A 21,259-nucleotide genomic window follows, 5' to 3' on the forward strand; every position below is an offset into this window, starting at 1 on the left:
ATTTTTTTCAGCCTGAAATTGTTAACGCAATAGAGGTAAATTAGGGAGTTATGATTCACACAAGAGATTCTCTTTTGCCAGCCCATTTATGTATTGAAAATAAACCATTGACAATGACTTTTGTAATTTACATAAATGCTCAGGAACATAGAATCCATAATGATGTTAGCAAACCTTTGGAAATTTCTTTTTGCTGTTGTTGTTTATTTATTTATTTTTAATTTACATCCAAATTAGCATATAGTATAAAAATGAGTTGAGGAGTAGAATCCAGTGATTCACCCCCTATTATAACACCCAGTGCTCATCCCAACAAGTGTCTTCCTTGATGCCCCTTGTCCATTTAGCCCATCCCCCTCCCACAGCCCCTCCAGCCACCCTCACAATTTGTTCTCTGTATTTAAGAGTCTCTTCTGTTTTGTCCCCCTCCCTGTTTTTATATTATTTTTGCTTCCCTTCCCTTACGTTCATCTGTTGTCTCTGAAAGTCCTCATATGAGTGAAGTCATATGACGTTTGTCTTTCTCTGGCTAATTTCACTTCGCATAATAGCCTCTAGTTCCACCCACATTGTTGCAAGTGGCAAGATTTCGTTCTTTTTGATGGCCGAGTAATACTCCATTGTCTATATATAGGCCACATCTTCTTTAACCATTCATGCATCCGTGGACATTTGGGCTCTTTCCATACTTTGGCTACTGTCGATAGTGCCGCTGTAAACATGGGGGTGCATGTGCCCCTCTGAAAGATTTTACCTCGTGGATGCAGACTACAGAGTAAAGGGATCTGGGAATCAGATGATGTATGAATCTTCTCAGGTGCTTCCACCTGGTGGCCGGGGGCAGGTCACTGAACTTTCAGGAGCGTGAGTTCCCTCTACAGGGAACTAAGACAAAAATGCAGGGCTACGAGACAACCTTTGGCGACGGGGAGCGTCTGGGACAGCTACCCAGCCATGCTTCTGACCCTCACACAGACTAGGCTTTTGACCTTCACCACAAACCCTGGTGGAGACACTGTTATCAACCTAATTTTATCGATCAGGAAACAGGAGTAAGTCGCCCAAGGTCACAAGCAGTAAAGGGAAGAGGCAGGACTTGAACCCAGATAATCTGGCCCCAGAGCTCATGCTTTTAAGGCCACGCTACGCTGCCTCTCCCAGTCTGATGAGAGGAGGGACGCTCCCATGCTTTTGGAGTTGCAAGTGTGAAGTAGAAGAGACCTCTGTAACTTTCACTGCATGCTTTCTTTGCCCTTTTCATATTTGCCTCAAAATAATCAAGATAATTTGCCTTCTGTTTGTAGCCCCAAACTAGTTTAAGAAGAAAAAAAAAAAAAAACTTAATCTGCATTATCCTTCAGCAAGTCAGCTGTGAGTACAATCCACAAACCGAATAAAGACATCTCAGCAGCTGTGCGCTCGGGAAATACAGTGGTTAAAAGTCACCTCACCCCAAACCTAAAGAAAAGTGGGACCTTAAATCCTACCTAGGCCCCCCCCTCCTCCCCTCAGAAACACATTTTATTAAAATTACAATACTGACTTCCAAGATTATGAAGCTGCTTATTTAGCTGAAGTGTCTTCCTGCTTTGGTTTCTCTCCGATGGGCCCTGCCGGCCACTGCAAATACAATGAACGGGATATATCCCTGGCCCCAGTCAGGGCGATCAGTTGGGCATCTGACCTCGGTTCAGGTCACGATCTCACGGTTGGTGGGTTTGAGCCCCACATCAGGAGTCTGCTTGGGATTCTCTCTCTCTCCCTCTGTTTCTGCCCCTCCCCCACTCACACTTTCACTTTCTCTCTCTCTCTCTCTCTCTCTCTCTCTCAAAATAAACGAATAAACTTGAAAAAAAAATGAAAGACCATGGGTTTAAAAAATACAATACAATACAATACAATACAATAAAACAAAACAAAACAAAACAAAACAAAATGCACAAGTATGAACGAAATAAGAAAGGAGCAGAGCCCATTCAAACAGGCTTAGTGAAGGGGAAAGGACAAGCAGGTTACTCAAGCAAGAAGGTGGCCAGGTGCCAGGGCCCAGGGGTCACAGTCAGAGCATTACAAACTACATTATGGGGTTTGTCTTAAACCTGAGTATAGGAATCATCAACGCACCTTAAGGAGGAGACTTATGTGATCAAACCTGCACCGTGTCTCTCTGACTTGCATGGGGCAAGACAGGAGGTGGTGAGACTGGGAAGCCAGTTAGGAAGCCTGCGACTGACCTGGCCGTGGAAGACAGCCCGAAGCAGGGTGGGAGCACGGACGCTCCCACTGGCAACGAACGCTCACTAAGCACAGAAGCACGGGGCTCCATGCTGGTGCCAAGCGCCAGAAACCGCGGCGTGAGCACAGGGCCCGACACGTGGGGGCTCGCTGCAGCTGACGTGCAGACTGGGTGAAATCACCAAAGGCCAGGGATACTGCCTGGTTCCACTTTGGTTTTCCTTAACCCACCGCGGAGTCTGACATTTCCAGCTGTCTGCCGGACATCAGCTCTCAACTCGTCACCTCCGGCGAGGCTGGCCTGTTGTCATCCACAGAGCAGGAGCTGGGGACAGGAGGTGCGGCAGGCAGGTCGTTGGGAACTGCCTTCCAGCCCACGCCAGCTACAGGGGCTGTCAATGTCCCTTCAGGACCAAAACCAAACTGGAGAATTACGAGAGGCCTTTCCCGTTTTGTGACTCATCAGAAAACAGCAATTCTCCCAGGAGACCCTCTGCTAACCAAAAGCTTTGAAAACCTCCCTCAAAAACAATACATGCCCAGCACTGTGGCGCCCAACGCTTCACTATTTGCAGCAAGTCTCAACAGGAAAAGCAACATTCCCCCCCAGACATCTTGCTGGGAAATTACCACGTCCCAGGTTTATAAGCAGAGGTCCCAAATAGAGCATTTTGGCCGAGAATCCCAAGGAACTGCCAGCAGAATAATGTGGTTATGCCATCTGAGCTACTGCAAAGATGCACTAAAATCTCAATGTTTGAGCTCATCCAAGTAATTAAAATTAACACGGACTGCTCCATTTTAGACGGGGAAAACAAGGGATACAAGAGTATCGGCCTCCATAATCCTCTGCGGTTTAACATTTTAAAGGCAATCAGAGCTAGCGTTGCCCTCCATGCCAAGCCTGGGGGTAACCTAGCTAAGCGGGCATGTCTCTGCTGGCACGAGTCACGTGTTTATGGGTGGAAGGCACAGGAGGCAGGAGCTGCAGTGACAAAAGGCAAACTGACGGGGCATCTGGGTGGCTCGGTTGGTTGGGCCTCCGACTTGATTTCAGCTCAGGTCGTGGTCTCCCGGCTCATGGGTTTGAGCCCCACGTCGGGCTCCCCACTGACAGCATGGAGCCTGCTTGGGGTTCTCTCTCTCCCTGTGTGTGTGTGTGTGTGTGTGTGTGTGTGTGCACGCTCCTCCCCTGCTCACACCCTCTCTTTCCGTCTCAAAATAAACAAATAAAACTTTAAAAAAAAGAGAGAACAAACACCCACTGAGTGCCTACTACGTGCCGGCCCTGTGCAGTCACCACACAGGGAGAGAAGCGTCCTCAAACTCATTTTACAGGTGAAGACAGAGACGCATGGAGAGGAACCGTACCATACAGAGACCGCTACGGTGATTTTAACAGGAGGACGCACTGCCACCGAATCATTAAACAAAACTCTTCAATGGCCACTGGATCGTTTTCTGCTCACCAGGAAGAAGTCGCGAATTTGCTCTGTCTGGAAACTCCGGTGATTCTAATTCTCATCACAAATACCATGGATGATGCAGGAGTCTGAATCAATGCATTCAACTCCAGGAAGCATACTGAACTATAAAGTGTGGCTTTAAGTGGTTGAGATGAAGAAACGACTGGACACACAACCGGGCGGGCAGTCGGGCGATCGGAGACGGCGCAGGGCACGCAGAGGACCCAGCCTGACCCTGGGGGAGGTGCTATAGTCGGCGCATAAGGCCAATGTCCCCCAGGGGCAAAATCGTCCCTCAGGGCATCAGGTATTTAAATGAAATTTAAACGGACCCAGCTGCAAATACAGTGCCTAAGAATCACTAACACACATCACAGAGAACATAGAGAGTTCTCTCACCATAGAAACAAACCAACCGGGTCAGGTCTGAGGTCAGCAGCAGCAAGGAAGTCAGTACCCTGAAGAGGACTGAGTGATTGTTTTTCTCCTCTGGACACAAATAAAAGAAACACATTTAGTGTCCTCTTGATATCAACGAGGACCCCTGAAAGCAAGCACAGCATTAGGCTGGAGCGGGATGCGGGCAAGCGGGTAACACGCCAAGGGCAAATAAAGCAGAAAACTGGGTATCACTAGCAATAAATTTGCATTTGCATTAAGCATATGACGGAATGAAAATGCGCCAAGCTATAAAAACAGGATGATACTTAAGATATCGACACTCCAAGACACAATCTCCTCCATGTTCAGACACTGTTCAAGACCAGCTGCACCCGCCAGTTAAGCCACCCAGCACACCATGAGTGTGTTAAGACTTTCCGTGGTTAAGACTGGTGAACTGGGACATAGGAAGGCCGCTAATTAAGAGGGAAAAAAGACCAATGTTATTACCAGGTGCCTTGGGCACTTAACTCCTCTGATCAAATTAGACATCTGGATAGAGTCTAAGTTCCAGGGAGACAGGAATGTATCAGTTTTGTCTGTGGGGTCTAGAACAGTGCCTCGAACACAGTAGGTGCTCATTAAGTAGGCACTGAATGGGCGAATTCGATATTTGCTAGCAAAAAACGCACTACCTAAAAGCATAGTCTGGAAATGAGTAAGACTGAGCATTTCATAACAAGAGCAACTATTTTTTCCCATGTGAATGCATGCACACACCCCAAATGTGCAGACTCCCCCCCAAAATCTTCCATGTACAGAGTCATCAGGAAAGAGCCGAGCTTGGAATGCTCAGTGGCGAGAACGACTGACAAGGGACCGATAATCAGGGAAGCCTCGGGGCGCCTGGGTGGCTCAGTCAAGGTGAGCGTCTGACTTCAGCTCGGGTCACGATCTCACGGTTCATGAGTTCGAGCCCCACGTCGGGCTCTCCGCTGTTAGCACAGAGCCGCTTCGGATCCTCTGTCTCCCTCTCTCTCTGTCCCTCCCCCACTCGCTCTCTCCCTCTCTCTCGAAGGTAAAAATAATAGAGAAACCACTGTTATTTCGACTGAAAATGACCAGGGCACAATGTAACTCCCAACCCTAAAACAGGTAGACACACACTAATGGGGAGAAGAGAAAAGCAATTGGCATCTCGTGCACCCAAACGAGGACACTTCCTGTTAAAACAGAAAAACAAACAAAAAACAAAGTGGGGACTGGCACTACCTTTTCACGGCCATCCTCGCACGCCCCCCGTGCCGGCAAGGGCAGCAGGGGCCTCCAAGGCAGACACCTGCTCTTCGGGGCTTGCCCAACAAAGGCTCCGCTTTCCACATCCAAAGCTTACAGCAGAGGGAGGGACCTGCCTCTCAGAAGCCCGGGGTCTGGGGCCGCCTCACGCATGGAAGTCGGGGCAGTTCCTCTGAGCCACGTCCACACCCAGGCTGGGCCCTGCAAGGCCTTACTCTGCACAAAGACTGTAGGGGTCCTTGAATCACACCTGTCCCCGATGGTGCCCTCAGTGGACTGAGCACTGCGCCTGCCTCACTGACAAGGGGTCGGTGGCCTCACAACTACAAATAAAAGGTAGTATTTTAGTGGGCCTTAACAGCAGAAGGAACCTGTCTGGTGCTCCGGACATTCAGCTGACATTCATTTTCCACGCTGCCAAGTACCGCGGGCCCCAATTAGAGGGCTGGCAGTATAGCCTGGGAGAAGTCTCTCTGTATATAACGAGGGTCAAAGACCTGCCGGGCCACTGAGGTCCCTTTGAGATCCACCACTTAGTGGAAAGAGGCACGGCCCCTAGAGTTTGTTTGGAAATATGGGAGGGGGAGGGGGGCACAGCTCAATTACTAAGTGCCTACTAAGTGCCAGATGCCAGGTGTTCAAAGATGATGCCACAGTCCCAACCTTGGTGAAAAGGGGACAGACCTGGACAGCAAGGGGCTACGGCATGATGTGATCGGTACAGCTGCTGAGACGCCGTGGCGCAAAAATAGACAAGATCAGCTCGGCCTGATTATTCCAGAAGCTTCTCTGAAGCAACACTTTAACCGGGCTGGAAGAGGAAGCGGTACAACACGCACTCAAGAAGGGACCAGGGGCTCCAGAATAGGGATGGCAAGCAGCAGGCGCCGTCACCGCTCTGGACTCCTCATGGTGGGACGGGGGTGCGGCTGGCAGAGCGGCCACAAATGAAGCCAGAAATTTCAGAAAGAGCCTCCAATTCAGAGGCTGTGATGTTTGCCAGTACAGTAAAGGGAGGGGGAGACCAAAGTTACCGACTTGCCAGGACTTGCCAGAACTGACCGGATGAGTAAACGGTCCCCAGGGGAAGGGAGGGGATTAGCGAGTTCTGTTCACTTTGTCAAGTCAGCAAGGAGGAGCAGAAGGCGGAGCCAAGGCCCTGGCCCAGAGACGGGCCCCGAAACCAGCCCTCCCCAGCCCAGGAAGCTGCAAGCTGGAGCCTCCCAAAACAAATAAGTGACTGCAGCAAAAGCACCCAGAATAAAGGGGAATGCGGGCAGCAGCGCTCCAGAGTCGAAGGCCACACGGACGTGCACCCGTCAGGCACCCCCGGCCCCGGCCCAGAGATCCCTCAGATGGGGCTTGGTGGCCAGAGAAGTTAGTGGGAAGCCTCTGCCACTCACTTCCACCCCCCTCCCACAACAGGAGTCTGAAAATGTCAAGGGGAAACAACAGAAGCTAATTCAGAAGGGAAAACACATACATAAATAATCTAAAAAGGAAAAGAGGAAGAGATTTAGAGGCTTCGATGTACCCATTCACATACTGTTTTATGGCACATTTAGAAACAGCTACTGGCAATAATTACTATTTATTAAATGCCACTATATATCCCACTCTGAACGAGACACGATATACACATTTCCTAATCAGACACTCGGATCAACACTATGAGACTGGTATCATGCCCACTTTACAGCCCAGCAGACTGAGGCTCCAAGTCCAAATCCTAGTATAGGACAAGGCTTAATCTTGTGGGGGGGTCGCAAACAGGCAGAGTGGGAGAAAAGCAGTCACAGGTGTAAACACCAGGGCCTAATTTGGGAATATCTCAGAAGACTTCCTAGAGGAGGTAAGAGCTCAGCTGAGATGGAAATGAGGAAGAGTTTTCCAAAGGGAGGAACGAGAAGGAAGAATAACATGTGCAAAGGCCCTGAGATGAAAACATCATGGCCCGTGTGGATCTGCGGATCTGCTTCTGTAGACAAGAACTAGCAAAGATAAGAGCAGGTAGAGTGGGAGGCATGGAAGCTGAACCGTGAAGTTTGCCGACGAAGTGACACGTCTGGGAGTCGCTTTAAAGCACGCTGGTCCTCACACCCCACAGGGAAAGAGTGTACTTATTACTTCTGTGTATATTTGAAATTTTCCACAATGAAACGTTTGGGGTTCCCGTTTTCCCAGAAGGAAGGAAGGGAGGGAGGACGGGAGCCAGATCTGAAGTCCTACGTCCTCACTGTTGTTGGTAAATGGTAACACTCCAGGCGCTGTGCTCAACACGCCAGAGCGGTATTCACGTACCCCTCACAGCTACCCTGAGAGGCGGGGCTCTGCGTGCCATTTGCAGATGAGGAAACTGAGGCTAAGGAATCTGGCCAAAGGGCTGTCTGCTTCTGGACTCAGGCCCCTGAGCACAACGACCAGAATGCCTCCAAATGCCAGCTGGGGAGCTGGCCTCGGTCCTAAGAGAGATGGAAGAAACCGCTGAGGAGCAACCAATCAGATGTCTACGTTATAAAGATCCCCCGGGAGCTGTCGAGAGGAAAATAGATTAGAAGGGGTAGGAACGGGCAGGAAATCAGTGGGAAGCCTATAGCATCGGCTCAGGCCATCCTCGAGGCCCAGGCTCAGGCAGTAACAGTCAAGACAGGGAGGAAAGAGTAAAAAAGGTTTTCAAGAGGTGGAGCCCATCGATTTCGGTCAGCAGAGGTGAGGGGCCGGGCACCTGGCTGGTGTCCAGCACGAGGAGCAGCAGGTAGCAGGGGCCGGGGGGCAGGGAGTGGCGGGTAGGATTTTAGTTCCGGACTCCAGTCTCCCAGGCCTCTGGGTCTCTGAGTGCAGACGTCTGGTAGGGACTTTGATACGTGGGTCTGGAGGTGGCCCGGGGAAGGATCGTACAAGGGGAAACAGCACTCATCACCCAGCGGCATTTCCGCAGCTCGCACCGCCGCGAAGGAGGGCCGGCGAGAAAACAGGGAGGCGTAACATCGGATTCTCTCTGTGCTTGTAATGCTACGCTTCCTCCCCCCACCGTCAATGTGCAACTCACCATGAAGAAAAATGATACGGGACGATTTCCTTTCTACTAAACATTCCTGGAAGAGAAGACAAAGTGCCCTTCTCAGGCTCTGGTTACAATCTCCAGAAGGCTTTGGACAAACCACACAAACCTAATCAGCCCAGAAAAGGCTAATGCAAGACAGCCAGGAAGGGAATCAAGATGAGTCCCCTACAGACAGACAGACTGACTCCTGGGGGCAGGCATGACACACGTCTAGCAGCCTCTGCAGCCACCCGGGGCAGCTTCTAGAGAGAGTTCCTGTTCTTTTAGAGGAAAAAAAGAAAAAAGAAAAAAAAAAACGAGAGAGGCACAAATCTGATTCCAGGCAACAATAAAGTGGCGATTTTCAGAAACCACTAGTCAGTAGAACATAAAGATGTGGAATTAGGCCAAAGCCTTGGGACAGAAACCATTTAGAACTAGAGGGGCATCACTGGATTTTCATTAACATTTACACTCAGTGTGTTACAAGAGGCTACTGCTGTCTAGAGAACCTCTGGAAGGTAATTTTCCACTGAAGTCCTCTAGGCTGCTGCTCTGTTCTGGCATATTCTGAGATGCATACACAATCGCTACGCTTAAGAAAGGTTACCGGACAAGAGCTACCCTCTTCCAGCACCTCCCCCCCCCCCCCACCCCCCCCCCCCCCCCCCCCCCCACCCCCGCTTTCGTTTGCATAACCACAGAAACGCATACATAACTCCGCGACTCTTCCCAAGTTAGAGCCAAAAGGGACCGGAGAGATCGTCCGACCCAAGTCTTCAATCCAGCAGGAAGGAAGCCAGCCCCCAGAGGGGTACTGCCTCCGGGACACGGTCACACAGCGGGGCACGCGGCTAGCCAGGCGACAGCCCAAACTCAGTGCCGGTCTCGCAAAAGCTCTGTCACATGTTGTCACAACTGCATGCTGCCCTCCTCACGCTTCACCAGAAATACCAACAAGAGTAGGATGAGCTAACGCCAATGCACACCCACCACACGCGCTGCTCTGGGCACCGGGGGGCACAGAGGTAAGCCCATCAGTCTTCACCACAGCCCTCACACGGAGGCCGTTGTAAACCACTTTGATGAGGAGGCTACGACAGAGCCAGCTTATGTCACTGGCCCCAAATCAGAAAGCTGACGGAGAGGGCTGGGGATTCAAACCCAAGAGAGTCCGACCCCAGAGCCCTGCGGTAACAAACACCCAATTTACAAAGTGGATAGCATCCAAATGTGTATTTTTATACTGGCCTTTGTGTGCAAGCATTTTCCTAAAGAAACGACGCAAGAAATCCCAGACTAGAGGCGCCTGGGTGGCTCAGTCAGTTAAGTATCCGATGACTCTTGATTTTGGCTCAGGTCAGGATCTCATGGTTCTTGAGTTCTAGCCCTGCATCGGGCTCTGCACTGACAACATGGAGCCTGCTTAAGATCCTCTCTCTCCCTCTCTCTCTCTCTCTCTCTCTCGCTGCCTCTCTCTCTCAAAATAAATAAATTTTAAAAAAAGAAAGAAAAGAAGAAATCCCCGACTAGGCCACAGCAGTGTTCCCACCAGGTAAGAGCACTATAGACCAATCTGAATGCCGAGCTCTGGGAGAGAGGCCTTCCCGAGCGCCCAGCGAGCAGGTTCCTCCTCACTTTGGACGAATGGGCTGCCCTGAGCAAGACACAGCCCTTCTCAACCCCTTCTCTGCAGTCCCTCCTCCCCGCTTGAGGTCTCTTCCCGGGACCCTCCCCCTGCCTTTACTGCCCCTCAACTCCCACATGCAATCCTACCCTGTCCAAAACCCAGGGCTCCACACCAAGAGATTAGCAACCCTTCTCACCAAACTCTCAATCCCCCCCCGTCCAACCTCCAGGTCTTAGGAGGAAAGATCTCCCTCCCACTAGTTCACGTTAGCGTGTGAACTACTAATATCTACGCTCAGGCTTCCCCAGAGCAAAAAGGTGTTGACTACCTAAAACACTCGCTGATGGGTAGAATTCCAGAAGAATACACCAAAATCAAGTTTGGGGAGCTGTGCGATAGAGCAGAAATTACTGAAGGAGAGCCCCGTGTGGCCCAGGAGTCTGTCCCTCATCGTCGTTTGTGAAGATAACAGCAGCCCAGCCCCCAGAGGGTAGCAACTCTGTGCGAGCTCAGTGCTTCGCCTGTATGACCCCGTTCAGCCTCAGAATACCTTTCTGAGGTAGGTGCAATTATCATCTCCATTTTACCGAATAGAAAACTGAGGCCCAGAGAGGTGGGCCTCACAGCTGTCAGACAGCAGGACTAGGAGGTGAACCACGGCAGCCCAGCTCTGGAGCCCATGCTCTTAACTGCTGAGCGATACTGTCACTCCATAACTAACTACACACACAACTACCACTTCCAGAACACCGACCGAATGTGAGTCTCCTAAGGCACTCTACGTGCACGGCTTCACTTAATCTTTCCTACAACACCGTGATTCAAACACTAGCATTGTCCCCATTTTATAGAGGAGGACACTGATGCTTTACAAGAGTTTCTTCCTCACTTGTTCAAGGCGCAGAACCGGATCAGAACACAGGCAACCTAACTCCAGAACTTACAGGGAAGGCCTGACATTTCTGGCTATCTTCTCCTCTGCTTCTGACGCCAACGGTATCTAGAAATCCCAGGGGACTGGTTTTGTTCTGTTGTCTTTTTCTGGTTACGTTACTCTCTGTTCTTTTCAGAATGGCTCCCACGGCATCAAGGCTTGGGGAGGGAGGAGAAGGGTGTAGGGTTCGAGGCTCACCAGGGCAGCCGCTCCAGGAGCCACCCCCGCCGTGGCAGCAAGCCCGTTCTGAGTGAGCAGGGGCTGTGCGGGCCACATGCTGGTGAGAGGACGCCCCTAAGAACGGCACCTGTGCTCACGACACGGCCGATCCCCAACCGCGCCTGGTCCGAAGTCACGATGACGAATCGAGGTTTGGGGGGCACTGTGTGCTTAATGAGTCTGTGGTCCCCAAGCACGTATCAGAGAGAAGAACTAATTCCTCTCTCAGGGGTGGGCCTGGTGCTAAGGCAAATGCTAGAGGCAGAAATCGGGTACTGACGATACACAGAGACAGATAACCCCCAAGAGACTGATGGAACTCTCTTCCCGGTTTTCACACCACTGCCAAAATGACAGCTGCCACACAGCACCCGACATCAGGCGCTGTGGCTCAAATTAGCCTGACTCGGTCGACTCCAGAAGACTGCTATCAAGCCCCATCCCCTCCGAAGCACCTGCTGTCGACCCGGCCCTCTCAGAAAGGACCCATGGGCGGCAAGCGTCGTGGATAAAACTGCTAACCTCAGCCCTCAAGGAGCTTACCGTCAGTTCCCCAACTGACCTCAGGCCGTCCTTCCAAATTACCCTTCTGGAAGCCAGCCCCGGCCTCCATCACAGGATCTCAGAAATGCCTCTCATCTCCACGTAGCGCATCTGGATTGCTCAGTAATGGCCAAAAATGGCAATGTCCTTATCGTACCTCATCAAAAAACACAAGCAAGCAAACCGCAAAAGGGGTTGTAAATTAAAAATTCAAGAGAAGAGGCTTTTCTTTTTTCTTTCATTCATTCAGTGAATTTTAACGGAATGCTTGCTGTGTGCCAGGCGCCTTGCTAGGTGCTGGGGACGCCCAGCAGGGAACAGGACAGACGCGGCGCCTCCTCGGGGACGTGGAAGAGGCTCAATCTAAAACAACCCCACCCCCGTTAGCTCCAAGATGAGGACACATGAGGAACACCTTCAAGGATGGATCTGAGCGAGGCAGACGTAACAGCAGCTTCAAGCCACTTAATTTAACTGAATGCTGGTAGGAATGGTCGGGGAGGCAGGATGGAGGAAGAGCCTTCAGACTTGCCAGCGGAATGTTCTCGGAATAGAAAGCAGCTCTTGCTCTAATAAAAATGAGAAATGAAGCAGGTGGAAACCTCGAAGGCAGCAGCAGCACCTTCCTTGGCGCCCATTTCCCAACCCCGCCCCCCCCCCACACACACCAAAAGTGACCCTTCAGGGTCTTCTCTGCTTCTGCTGTCACCTGGGAAAGGCTGCGACCTCAGCCAGCGTTTCAGGCAAATGCACAAGCAGCCTCTGCCACAAACAAACGAAAAAAGTCAGAGTCAGAAAGAACAGCCTGGTGACAGGAGGCTGGAAACCTTCGGGGAGGGGTCTCCGGAAGAAGCCTGGTGTAACCCGCAGCATATCTGAGCATAATCGGCCACAGAACGTCCACGTGGACCACCTTACGGCAAGGACAGCGTGGAGGCCAATTATTTTGTGCCCTCCTCAAGAGAGCCTGTCATCCCTCTACAGAACAATCATCTATAGGTGCATGATAGTTAAAAGCGGAAGTCTGTCCCCAGTTCAGCACGGAGAAAGTGCTGCTCACAGCAATTTGCCATCACTTCATTAGATTAGATTCATTTTTAAATGTGTTATCCTAACAATTATGCCAACTACCATGTAATTAATATTCCAACTGACTTTACGAAAATTACAAAATCCCCTAAAGAAAATCATTAGTCACTAAGCATGAACGCGACTTTTCTATGGCCAACAGCACATACAACAGAAAGTTCGTCACATAACGGGTGGTATTAAAGCCCTTCCCACACTTCCTTCAATCCTCAGCCAACAGCGCGCAAAGCTGACATTGGCAAGTCACCCCAAACTTCACTTTACATATTAATGCGCTTCCTGGTTTAAACTCTTTGAGGGTAAAATGATGAATGAGGAAGGCTTCAGCGACGAAAAGGCTCTTTTCGTTTGTAGGAGGGGCAAAATAAACACACGTGATTGCTTGCTGCCTCCATATCCCCAGCTGGAAATTAGAATACTGGCTTATTTCTTGGGGCTGCTTCCTGAGTTTATTAAAGAAATGTACACAAGGCATCCTTACCGTGGTTTCTCTCTTTCAAGGCTTCGTGTATTCTTGCGATCTACCTTAAATCCTTTCTAGAGTAAGGTAAGGTATAAATAAGTCATAGTCAAATGGGACATTATCTATCACGATGGAAGTAAGAAACCTGTTTTCCCTGCAGCCCACCTTGGAATAATTGGCAGGGGCCCCTGAGTCCCAGAACAGAGCTGTGAGCCCCTGCATGACCTCAGCAGGAAGGAATGCAGAGGGTGATTAGTGACGGGACGAGAGCAATAGTTCGGGGGCCCCCCCGCAGACCACGTGTCTGTCAACTCCATCTCTCAACAAACCATTATAAATTAGCAAAACGCGTACAGATTCACGAATGAAAGATAACGTATGAACTGCTCCTAGGGCGAACGCTGAAGGGGAAAAGTGTTTTCTGTAGTCGGAAACCTTATGCCAAAATGGATTAAGGCATCAAGTCTGGAGGAAAAGAACGCTGACCTCAGTCAGGAAACGCAAATTCGCGTCTAGCTGTGAGGCCGTGAGCAGGTCAGTTCAGTGGGCCTCAAGGTGCTCAGCTTTAAAATAAGGGTTAAACTACACATCTCTCACTCATAATCTGTTTCGACTGATCAATTGTACGAGCAGCCCCAAACCGCCCTTCTGCTGGGGCACTAGGGAGCTGATGAAAGAACTCTACTACGAAGGCTCACCAGGCCCAGAACAGAACTAAAAACCTCTCCATCTCTCACACGGCTCGTGTGGGATTTACCATCTACTTTCATCTGTAGCATCTCCAGGACAAGAAGTTCCAGACACCTCATAGTTATTTTCCTTAATACAACCTCTTCTCCAGCTTGGAGCAAGGGGAAGGGTCGGGAGCAGGGACGTTTATTTCAATACACTATTAAATTCGGCGAACAAGCACACTGCCTTCATTCAAAAGTTAAGTGCCATCGCCTCGATTAGAAACCAGTCACTTCCCCTGGAGTCCCGGTCACTCATGGTTTTGTGAGCAGCCTAAGTTTTCCTGCCACCGAAAAGTCTCCATAGCTCTAGCCTATTCCAAAAACATTACCCACGTGATACACCAACACAGCTTCCGTGTCCAAACACCAAAAAGCAAGACTTTCTACCAGGTGTCCAACCAGAAATAAGTCACACATACGCCTACTGATCAGACCCCACCCAATCCCGGGGTAAACTCATGGAAGGGTGACCTACAGTGCCCCTGGGAAAACAAAGAGCCTCAAACAGGACAGCCAGATAGGGCAGTGTTGTCTGCGTGGGGCTGGAACAGGCTCGCGCCTGGCTACGGCAGTGAAATAATTTTTATTTGCCCTGCACCCCCTCCTTTTGGGAACTGCCTCTCCAACTCCAAGGAGCCCCACTTCCTGTGCTTCAGGTGATCTGTAACAGCCAATCAGAGAATCTCGCTCCTGGACTCACGGCCTGTTTAGATAGGAGCCACCTACCAAGCAGGGCTCAAATCCCTTTTCGGGGTCTGGTGTGACAGCAGGAGATCACCTGCTACAAGAACCAGGCAAATCTACAACTGCCAGGCCGTCTTGTCCACCCTCACAGGCGTCAGGCCAACACAGGAAAGCAGGCCTAGAGACAACAGGAGAAGGACAGCCCCCATACCAACTGGGCACCCGGATCCTCAAGACCCAACTGGGTTTCTATCCACGGCAGCCCAGAGTTTGGGGGACAACCCCTGCGGGCTAAGGGTTCGTGTCAGAGGTTCAAGTTCTCTTTAATGCCCCCCAGGACAAATCACTTCTCCCTGAATCTCAGACTTAGCTGCTAGAGTTCTACCTCAAACCGAAGTGTATTAAATACTGTTGAGAAACTCAAAGAAAAAATTTTGCTCGCCGGATAAACCATCAGTGCTCATCCGCATCCAAGACAGAGGGGGGAAAGGACCACAGAAAAGAGGGAAAAGATGATGGATAACTGGGGGGGGCGAGAGCAGCTCCCTATCAATAACTGTGAGAACCACCGTTTCCAGATCAGTTGCACAGTGTAATGAAGAAAGCTGATTCCAAACACATATTCTAATTCTTTATCAGCAAGGGAAAAAGATACACAACAACCCGAAGCACCCAAACAAAAGGAACTTGTCAGTAAACAGACTGTTGCCAGGCTTACGAGCCTAATTGTTGTCGTTATTTTTAGACTCTAGTTTAGTCTTCCCTTCACAGCTGTCCCAGGGTCTAGGCCACAGACCTGCCTGCTGACGGAGGCCTTGAGGAGCAAGTTCCGTGGAGCATGTTCAGAACAATCTCCCTCAGGGGCGCCTGGGTGGCTCAGTCGTTGAGCATCCGACTTCAGCTCAGGTCATGATCTCACAGTTTGTGAGTCTGAGGCCCGTGTCAGGCTCTGTGCTGACAGCTCAGAGCCTGCTTTGGATTCTGTGTCTCCTTCTCTCTCTATGCCTCCCCCACTCATGCTCTGTCTCTCTCTCTCTCTCTCAAAAACAAATAAATAAACATTAAAAAAAAATTTTAATAAAAAAAAAAGAACAAGCTCCCTGAATGCAGTCTACAGTAATTAAAGAGTAGAGAATAGTCTGACAAACACTACTCTCGCGATGTTCTTCCAGTGACCACAGGGGAAGACAGTACAAGCAACATAAACAGCGTCAGTGGCTGAACATTCAGACCCCCAGTCCTTAACCTTCTAGGGGTCATGGATGCTTCCAAATCTGATGCAAGCTAGGAAGTCTTCCCCAGAGGGGGGAAAAAAAAAAAAACATACACACAACACAACATCTTGCATATGATTTCAAGGAGTTCACAAAAGCTGCTCCCCACACCAGGTCTCCAGGTTAAATGTACCTGACTTAAACCTTCTTAAAAAAGTAATTACCTATGCACCATGATGAATCCTCAAAGATTCAGAGGACTATGAAATAGCTCATAGAGAAATTCCAAATCTGTAACCCCAGGCTGAATCAAGAACAAACAACCCCCCCCAAAAAAAAGAAAAAAGAAAGACTTACCTTCACCTTCTGCATTTCTGAAATGTAAGAAAACTCAGCTTTTTCTCTATTAGCTCCCTTTCTGACATGTCTCCCTTACCTTGTTTGACCATTTATACGCTTGAAGGAGTTGGCTATAGAGAGGAGTTTTGTCCTGCACAGGATCCAGGCTTAACAGCCCACTGTTATGGAGAGGATGGTTCTCAGATGGCTTGCCTACCAAATTGCTCAGACGCTCCAGCTCACTGGAAAAGAAAGAGATAAAGTAAATAAACCTGACTCCACTGAAACTCCAATTCTTAGCCAACCACATTGGTAAAAAAAAAAAAAAAAAAAAAAAAAAAAATTTAAGAAGTCTCTTAAGAGGAAATACTGTGAAAGATTAACATCAGGGACAATTAAGAAAACTCCTAACTGGAAGCTTGTCTTATATTAAAACCGAGCTACAGATCATTCGAGTACCTGAATAAATGGTAATTATTTATCATTCACGTAGGAAGAGACGAGTGCGTGGTACTTCACAGATGGTGAAACTTAACAAAACAAAGAAGAGATAAAATAAACAAATGGAACGGGAAGACACCACCGAGGGGGCTGTGTCAAACACTTCGGTCTAGCAGGAAAACTCGAGAGAAGCCTGGGAAAGTGAGCCAACAGCGAAAGCACATTCCAGGAGCACATTCTGTGAGGCCAGTCTCAAACTGTTCAACAAAAGACTCTCTAGGAACAGCTTCTCATGCCACACTCATTTTGGAGCGTTCAGCCACCTTCTTGGCACCACCGTGTAAAGATTTTAAAAGGCGACAGAACGCAAATGTTCTTGAACTTTCTAGAACGGTGAAGGGTTATAAGATGCCGAACAGTACCAAAGGAAGCAGATCAGAGAGGAAACGCAAGAGACATAAGAACAGCCAGGGGGCACCTGGGTGGCTCAGTCGGTGAAGCGTCCGACCTCCGCTCGGGTCATGATCTCACAGTTTGTCAGTTCGAGCCCCGCATCGGGCTCTGTGCTGATGGCTCAGAGCCTGGAGCCTGCTTCCGATTCCGTGTCTCCCTCTCTCTCTACCCCTCCCCCGCTCACACTCTGTCTCTCCTTCAAAAATAAACATTAAAAATTTAAAAAAAAAAAAAAAAAAAAAGAAGAAGAACAGCCAGTGCAACCCCTCAAGCAGGGGAACTATTAACTGGCACTGCGCCAGAGACAGCAAGTGGATGTGGGAGTTGAGGAGGGGTGTGTGATTTCCTGGCTTCCCACCAAAAAAGAATGGCAACTACTTAAGGGGAAAAAAAAAATCAAAAGAGGCACCCATCATTTGGTCACCACCTCCTCCTCCATTCTACCTCCTCTTTCCAGCTGGTTACTAAGGAAGCCAAGTTGGGGGGCGGGGGGAGGGATCCAGCCATTCCAGAAATTGTAGGATGACTATCTTACCAAATGCCTTTCCCTGCTAAGGTCAGTTCTGAGAAGCAAAAGTCCTGTAAGTCTCTGAGAAGGGTCACTCTCTTAAGGAAGGGAGGAGAAGTTCAGGACCTAACCATTTAAAGGGTTCCAACTGTGTGCTGGGCTTTTCACAATCACCCTTTCACTCAATTCTTCCACAACACTTAGAAAATAGAAGAAAGTGACTTGTAAGAAAGAGAAAGAAACATACAATCCTTAACCCTACAGGGCCACGAATTAATACGGGGGGAGGGGAGTTAAACATAGGTGACTGAGCTGGTGTAGGCTGAGATCAGGTCTCTCCAGAGGAAGAAACTGACCAGGAGCAGAGTGGGAAGGAAGTCCTGATCAGGTGGTTTGGGCGGGGGCGTGGGCGCGGGAAAGGTACAGATCAAGGCCTGTTTTATCGTGTTTGGAGGTGGACTAGAGTGGACCTGATGGCTTCCAGGTTCGGGGGCGAGGCACTGGTGCTAATCAGACCGAGCGCACTTGGGTTTGGGGCAGCGCTGAGCTGGTCCCGTTTGGCAGTACTTGATCAGACGCGGTGGGGCACAGAGGGCCTACAGGTGAGAAACCTGCGAAGCGGAGGTGAGAAGTGGAAGTTCGTGGGAAGAGCACGTCTCCTCGTCAGGAACCGAACGACCACACGGGAGGTCCAGGGCGGCGGGAGGCAGCCAGGAATAGGAGGCCAAGAGAAGAGAGACGAGAAAGCGGGGGTGGGGGACGAGGTGTCCCTGAGGAACAGGCATGGGCTTGGAGGGGAGGGAAAGACAGCAAGGGAGCAAGAAACTGAGAGCAGCCCCAGGTTAGAAAGACTCGCGCGGGGTCGGGACAGGGTGGACACCGGGCGGGGTCCCCGACGCCGGCCCCTTCAGCCGGTACCTACTTGAGGTCCCGGTTGACCGAATGCAAGTTGTCCTGGAAGTGCGCAATGAAGGCCTTCTCCCGGCCCTCCAGCGTCTCCTTGTTCCGCATGCCATCCTTCAGGCAGTCGAACACCCTGCTCACGCTGGAACGCAACGCCTGGATGGCACTGATGGCCTGAGCAAAGGCCTCCAGGTTCACTCCGACACTTAGCACGTCCGCCATGATGCCGCCGCCGCAGCGGGCTCTCCAAAGCCGGCTTCGTGAGCGAAAGGCCGCGCTCGCTGATGACGCCGACCCTCGAAGGCCTCTGGGAAATGTAGTTCTCGCGGGGCGAGGCTGCCCAGGTGGTCAGTGCAGGCTGACGTTGTCGGAAAGAGGGTTTCCGTTCAAGTGCACAGATGAGTGGGCAAGAAAGTGAGCGCCTAGATGTGTGGAAGTCAGGCTGCAGCCTCGGCTTTCTTAATGGTGACAAGGAAATACAGAAGGTTCCCGCGTTTACCCAATCTTGCGCCCGTGGGAATCACAGGGAAAAGAATTGCTCAGAGCAATAGTGTGCACGGAGTGAAGGATCATGACCCACTGGGTAAAATGAGTCCATATTCTTAAATAAATGAGGGGGAACGGAAATTTCTCCTCTACAGTAGAATACCAACTGATAGAAGTAGAAGAAAGGATGGGGGAAAGTACCATTTAGCAACCATTAGAATAATAATTGATTCAGGTAGGAATCAAGGAATGCCAAACCTGGATATTTGCACAGCCTCCAAGTATCATCCCACCAGACACCTGTTAATTAAGGGTAAAATAATGATCCAGCAATTTCACTGGTGCTATACTCAAATTTCTGGTTATATACTCAAGAGAAGGCAAAGTGGGGACCGGAACAGATATTTGTGCCCTCAAGTTCATAGCAGCATTATTCACAATCGCCGAAAGGCTGAAGCAACCCAAGGGAAACATCGTGGGATAAGTTCATGAACAACATGTGGTATATACGTACAAGGGAATATTTATTCAGCCTTAAAAAGAAAGGATATTCTGACAACCTGGTGAACCTTGAAGACATTCTGCTAAGCGAAATAAGCAGTCAGAAAAAGATAAGTATTGTATGATTCCACTGATGAGATATCTAGAACAGGCAAACTCATAGACAGGGAGTAGAATAGTGGGTGCCAGGGTCTGGAGGAAGGGGAGAATGAAGAGTTAGTGTTCAATCAACAGAGAGTTTCAGTTCCGGAAGATGAAAAAAGCTCCGTGGAGAGTGGTGATGGTTTCTCAACAGCATGAATGCGCTTAATGCTGCAGAACTGGACACTTAAAATGGTTAAATATAAATTTTATGTTATGCATATTTTACCATAATTCTTGTTTTTTATTTTTTTTAATGTTTTATGTTTATTTTATTTTTGAGAGAGAGAGAAACAGATCACGAGTGGGGGAGGGAGAGAGAGAAAGAGAGAGAGACAGACAGGATCCGAAGCAGGCTCCAGGCTATGAGTTGTCAGCACAGAGCCCGACGCAGGACTTGAACTCACAGACTGTGAGGTCATGACCTGAGCCGAAATGGGCTCTCAACAGATGAGCCTCCCAGGCCCCCCTAATTCTTGTATTTTAATTCTGTAATGCAAAAGAGAAGGGTAATACTGACTTCACAGTGAAGCAGCCTGGCAGATACTACCCTAGCAAGAGACGAACACTACATCCCCAAACCATCTCCTGATACAATGCCCAGAGAAAAGTGCAACACGAATTCTGGGATATCCCTGCCAAAAGTGCACCACCAGAATCTGATCAGGACATCAGACACACTCAAAGACATTTGACAAAATCATTGTGAAATTGTGGAGTTCACCTCAAACCCACTTCCTGAGTAGTTCCCCCACTCTTCCTTCTCCAAGCTCACTCCCCCACCCCCCCCCAGTCCCCCAACACCACCTCAATTCAAATCCTTCAGTTGTGGAACAGTAAAGATAAACTCTGCTCAGAAACTGGGCTCTGATGTGGCTCTCCGTGAGTGTTTAGACATTATTTAGATAAATGAATAGTCCCATGAGAAACAAGGGGTTTCATTGTCTTGAGTTTACATAATTGCTTTCATTTCCTGACATCTACACCACCTTCATAGTGTTGCCATTGGCACCTTTTCCTAAGGCGAAGGGGTAAGAGATAGGAGAAACTTCCAGCTGTGGAACCCTGAACAAGTTCCTGAACTCCCGGATCCTCAGTTTTCTCACCTGTAAAATAGAACTACTAATAACACCTAAGTTTAGAAAATAGCTGTGAGGTTTAATAACACCTTGAAGGCAAAGCTTTTGAAATAATTCTTGGCAAGTAATAAACACTCAGAAGATTGTAGCTGCCAGGGGAATGCTGGGAAAGTTTCCCGTGGGTCTGTGACCTGTGCTTCTATCCCCACTTGAGGACTTAGTACAGAATCAAAAGCAAGAACAATGGATCTATTGGGTCCAATGATCTCTAGTGACATTCCCCTGTTGCTAACAGCTTGTCAATTAACTGTGTCCTATAATCCATTATTTCTCTGTGGCCTTTTTATCTCCTTGGGCATATAGGGTTTAGATTTGTGTGTGTGTGTGTGTGTGTTTTTTTTTAAGATTTTCGTAGCAAATACTTTTTAACTTCATAAAAACGAAAGAAAACATCTGTGTTTGTGGGCCTCTTTTGGT

At 49.3% G+C, this 21,259-nt stretch overlaps 1 protein-coding gene across 5 annotated transcripts in view; it reads right to left on the reverse strand.

The window, feature by feature from the left end:
• Window positions 1-18,830, reverse strand: part of MED27 (mediator complex subunit 27) — a 234,075-nt gene extending 215,245 nt beyond the window's left edge. For all 5 annotated transcript variants that reach the window (XM_043565694.1, XM_043565696.1, XM_043565693.1 and 2 more), the window contains exons 1-2: window positions 18,595-18,830; window positions 16,368-16,512 (exon numbers count right to left, since the gene is read on the reverse strand). In XM_043565694.1, coding sequence (XP_043421629.1) covers window positions 16,368-16,512; window positions 18,595-18,797 — 348 coding nt within the window. In that variant the 5' untranslated portion in view covers window positions 18,798-18,830. The remainder of the gene's footprint in view (window positions 1-16,367; window positions 16,513-18,594) is intronic.
• Window positions 18,831-21,259: the final 2,429 nt, after the last annotated feature.

This window comes from Prionailurus bengalensis, chromosome D4 (genome assembly GCF_016509475.1).
Source record: "Prionailurus bengalensis isolate Pbe53 chromosome D4, Fcat_Pben_1.1_paternal_pri, whole genome shotgun sequence".
Lineage (NCBI taxonomy): Eukaryota > Metazoa > Chordata > Mammalia > Carnivora > Felidae > Prionailurus > Prionailurus bengalensis.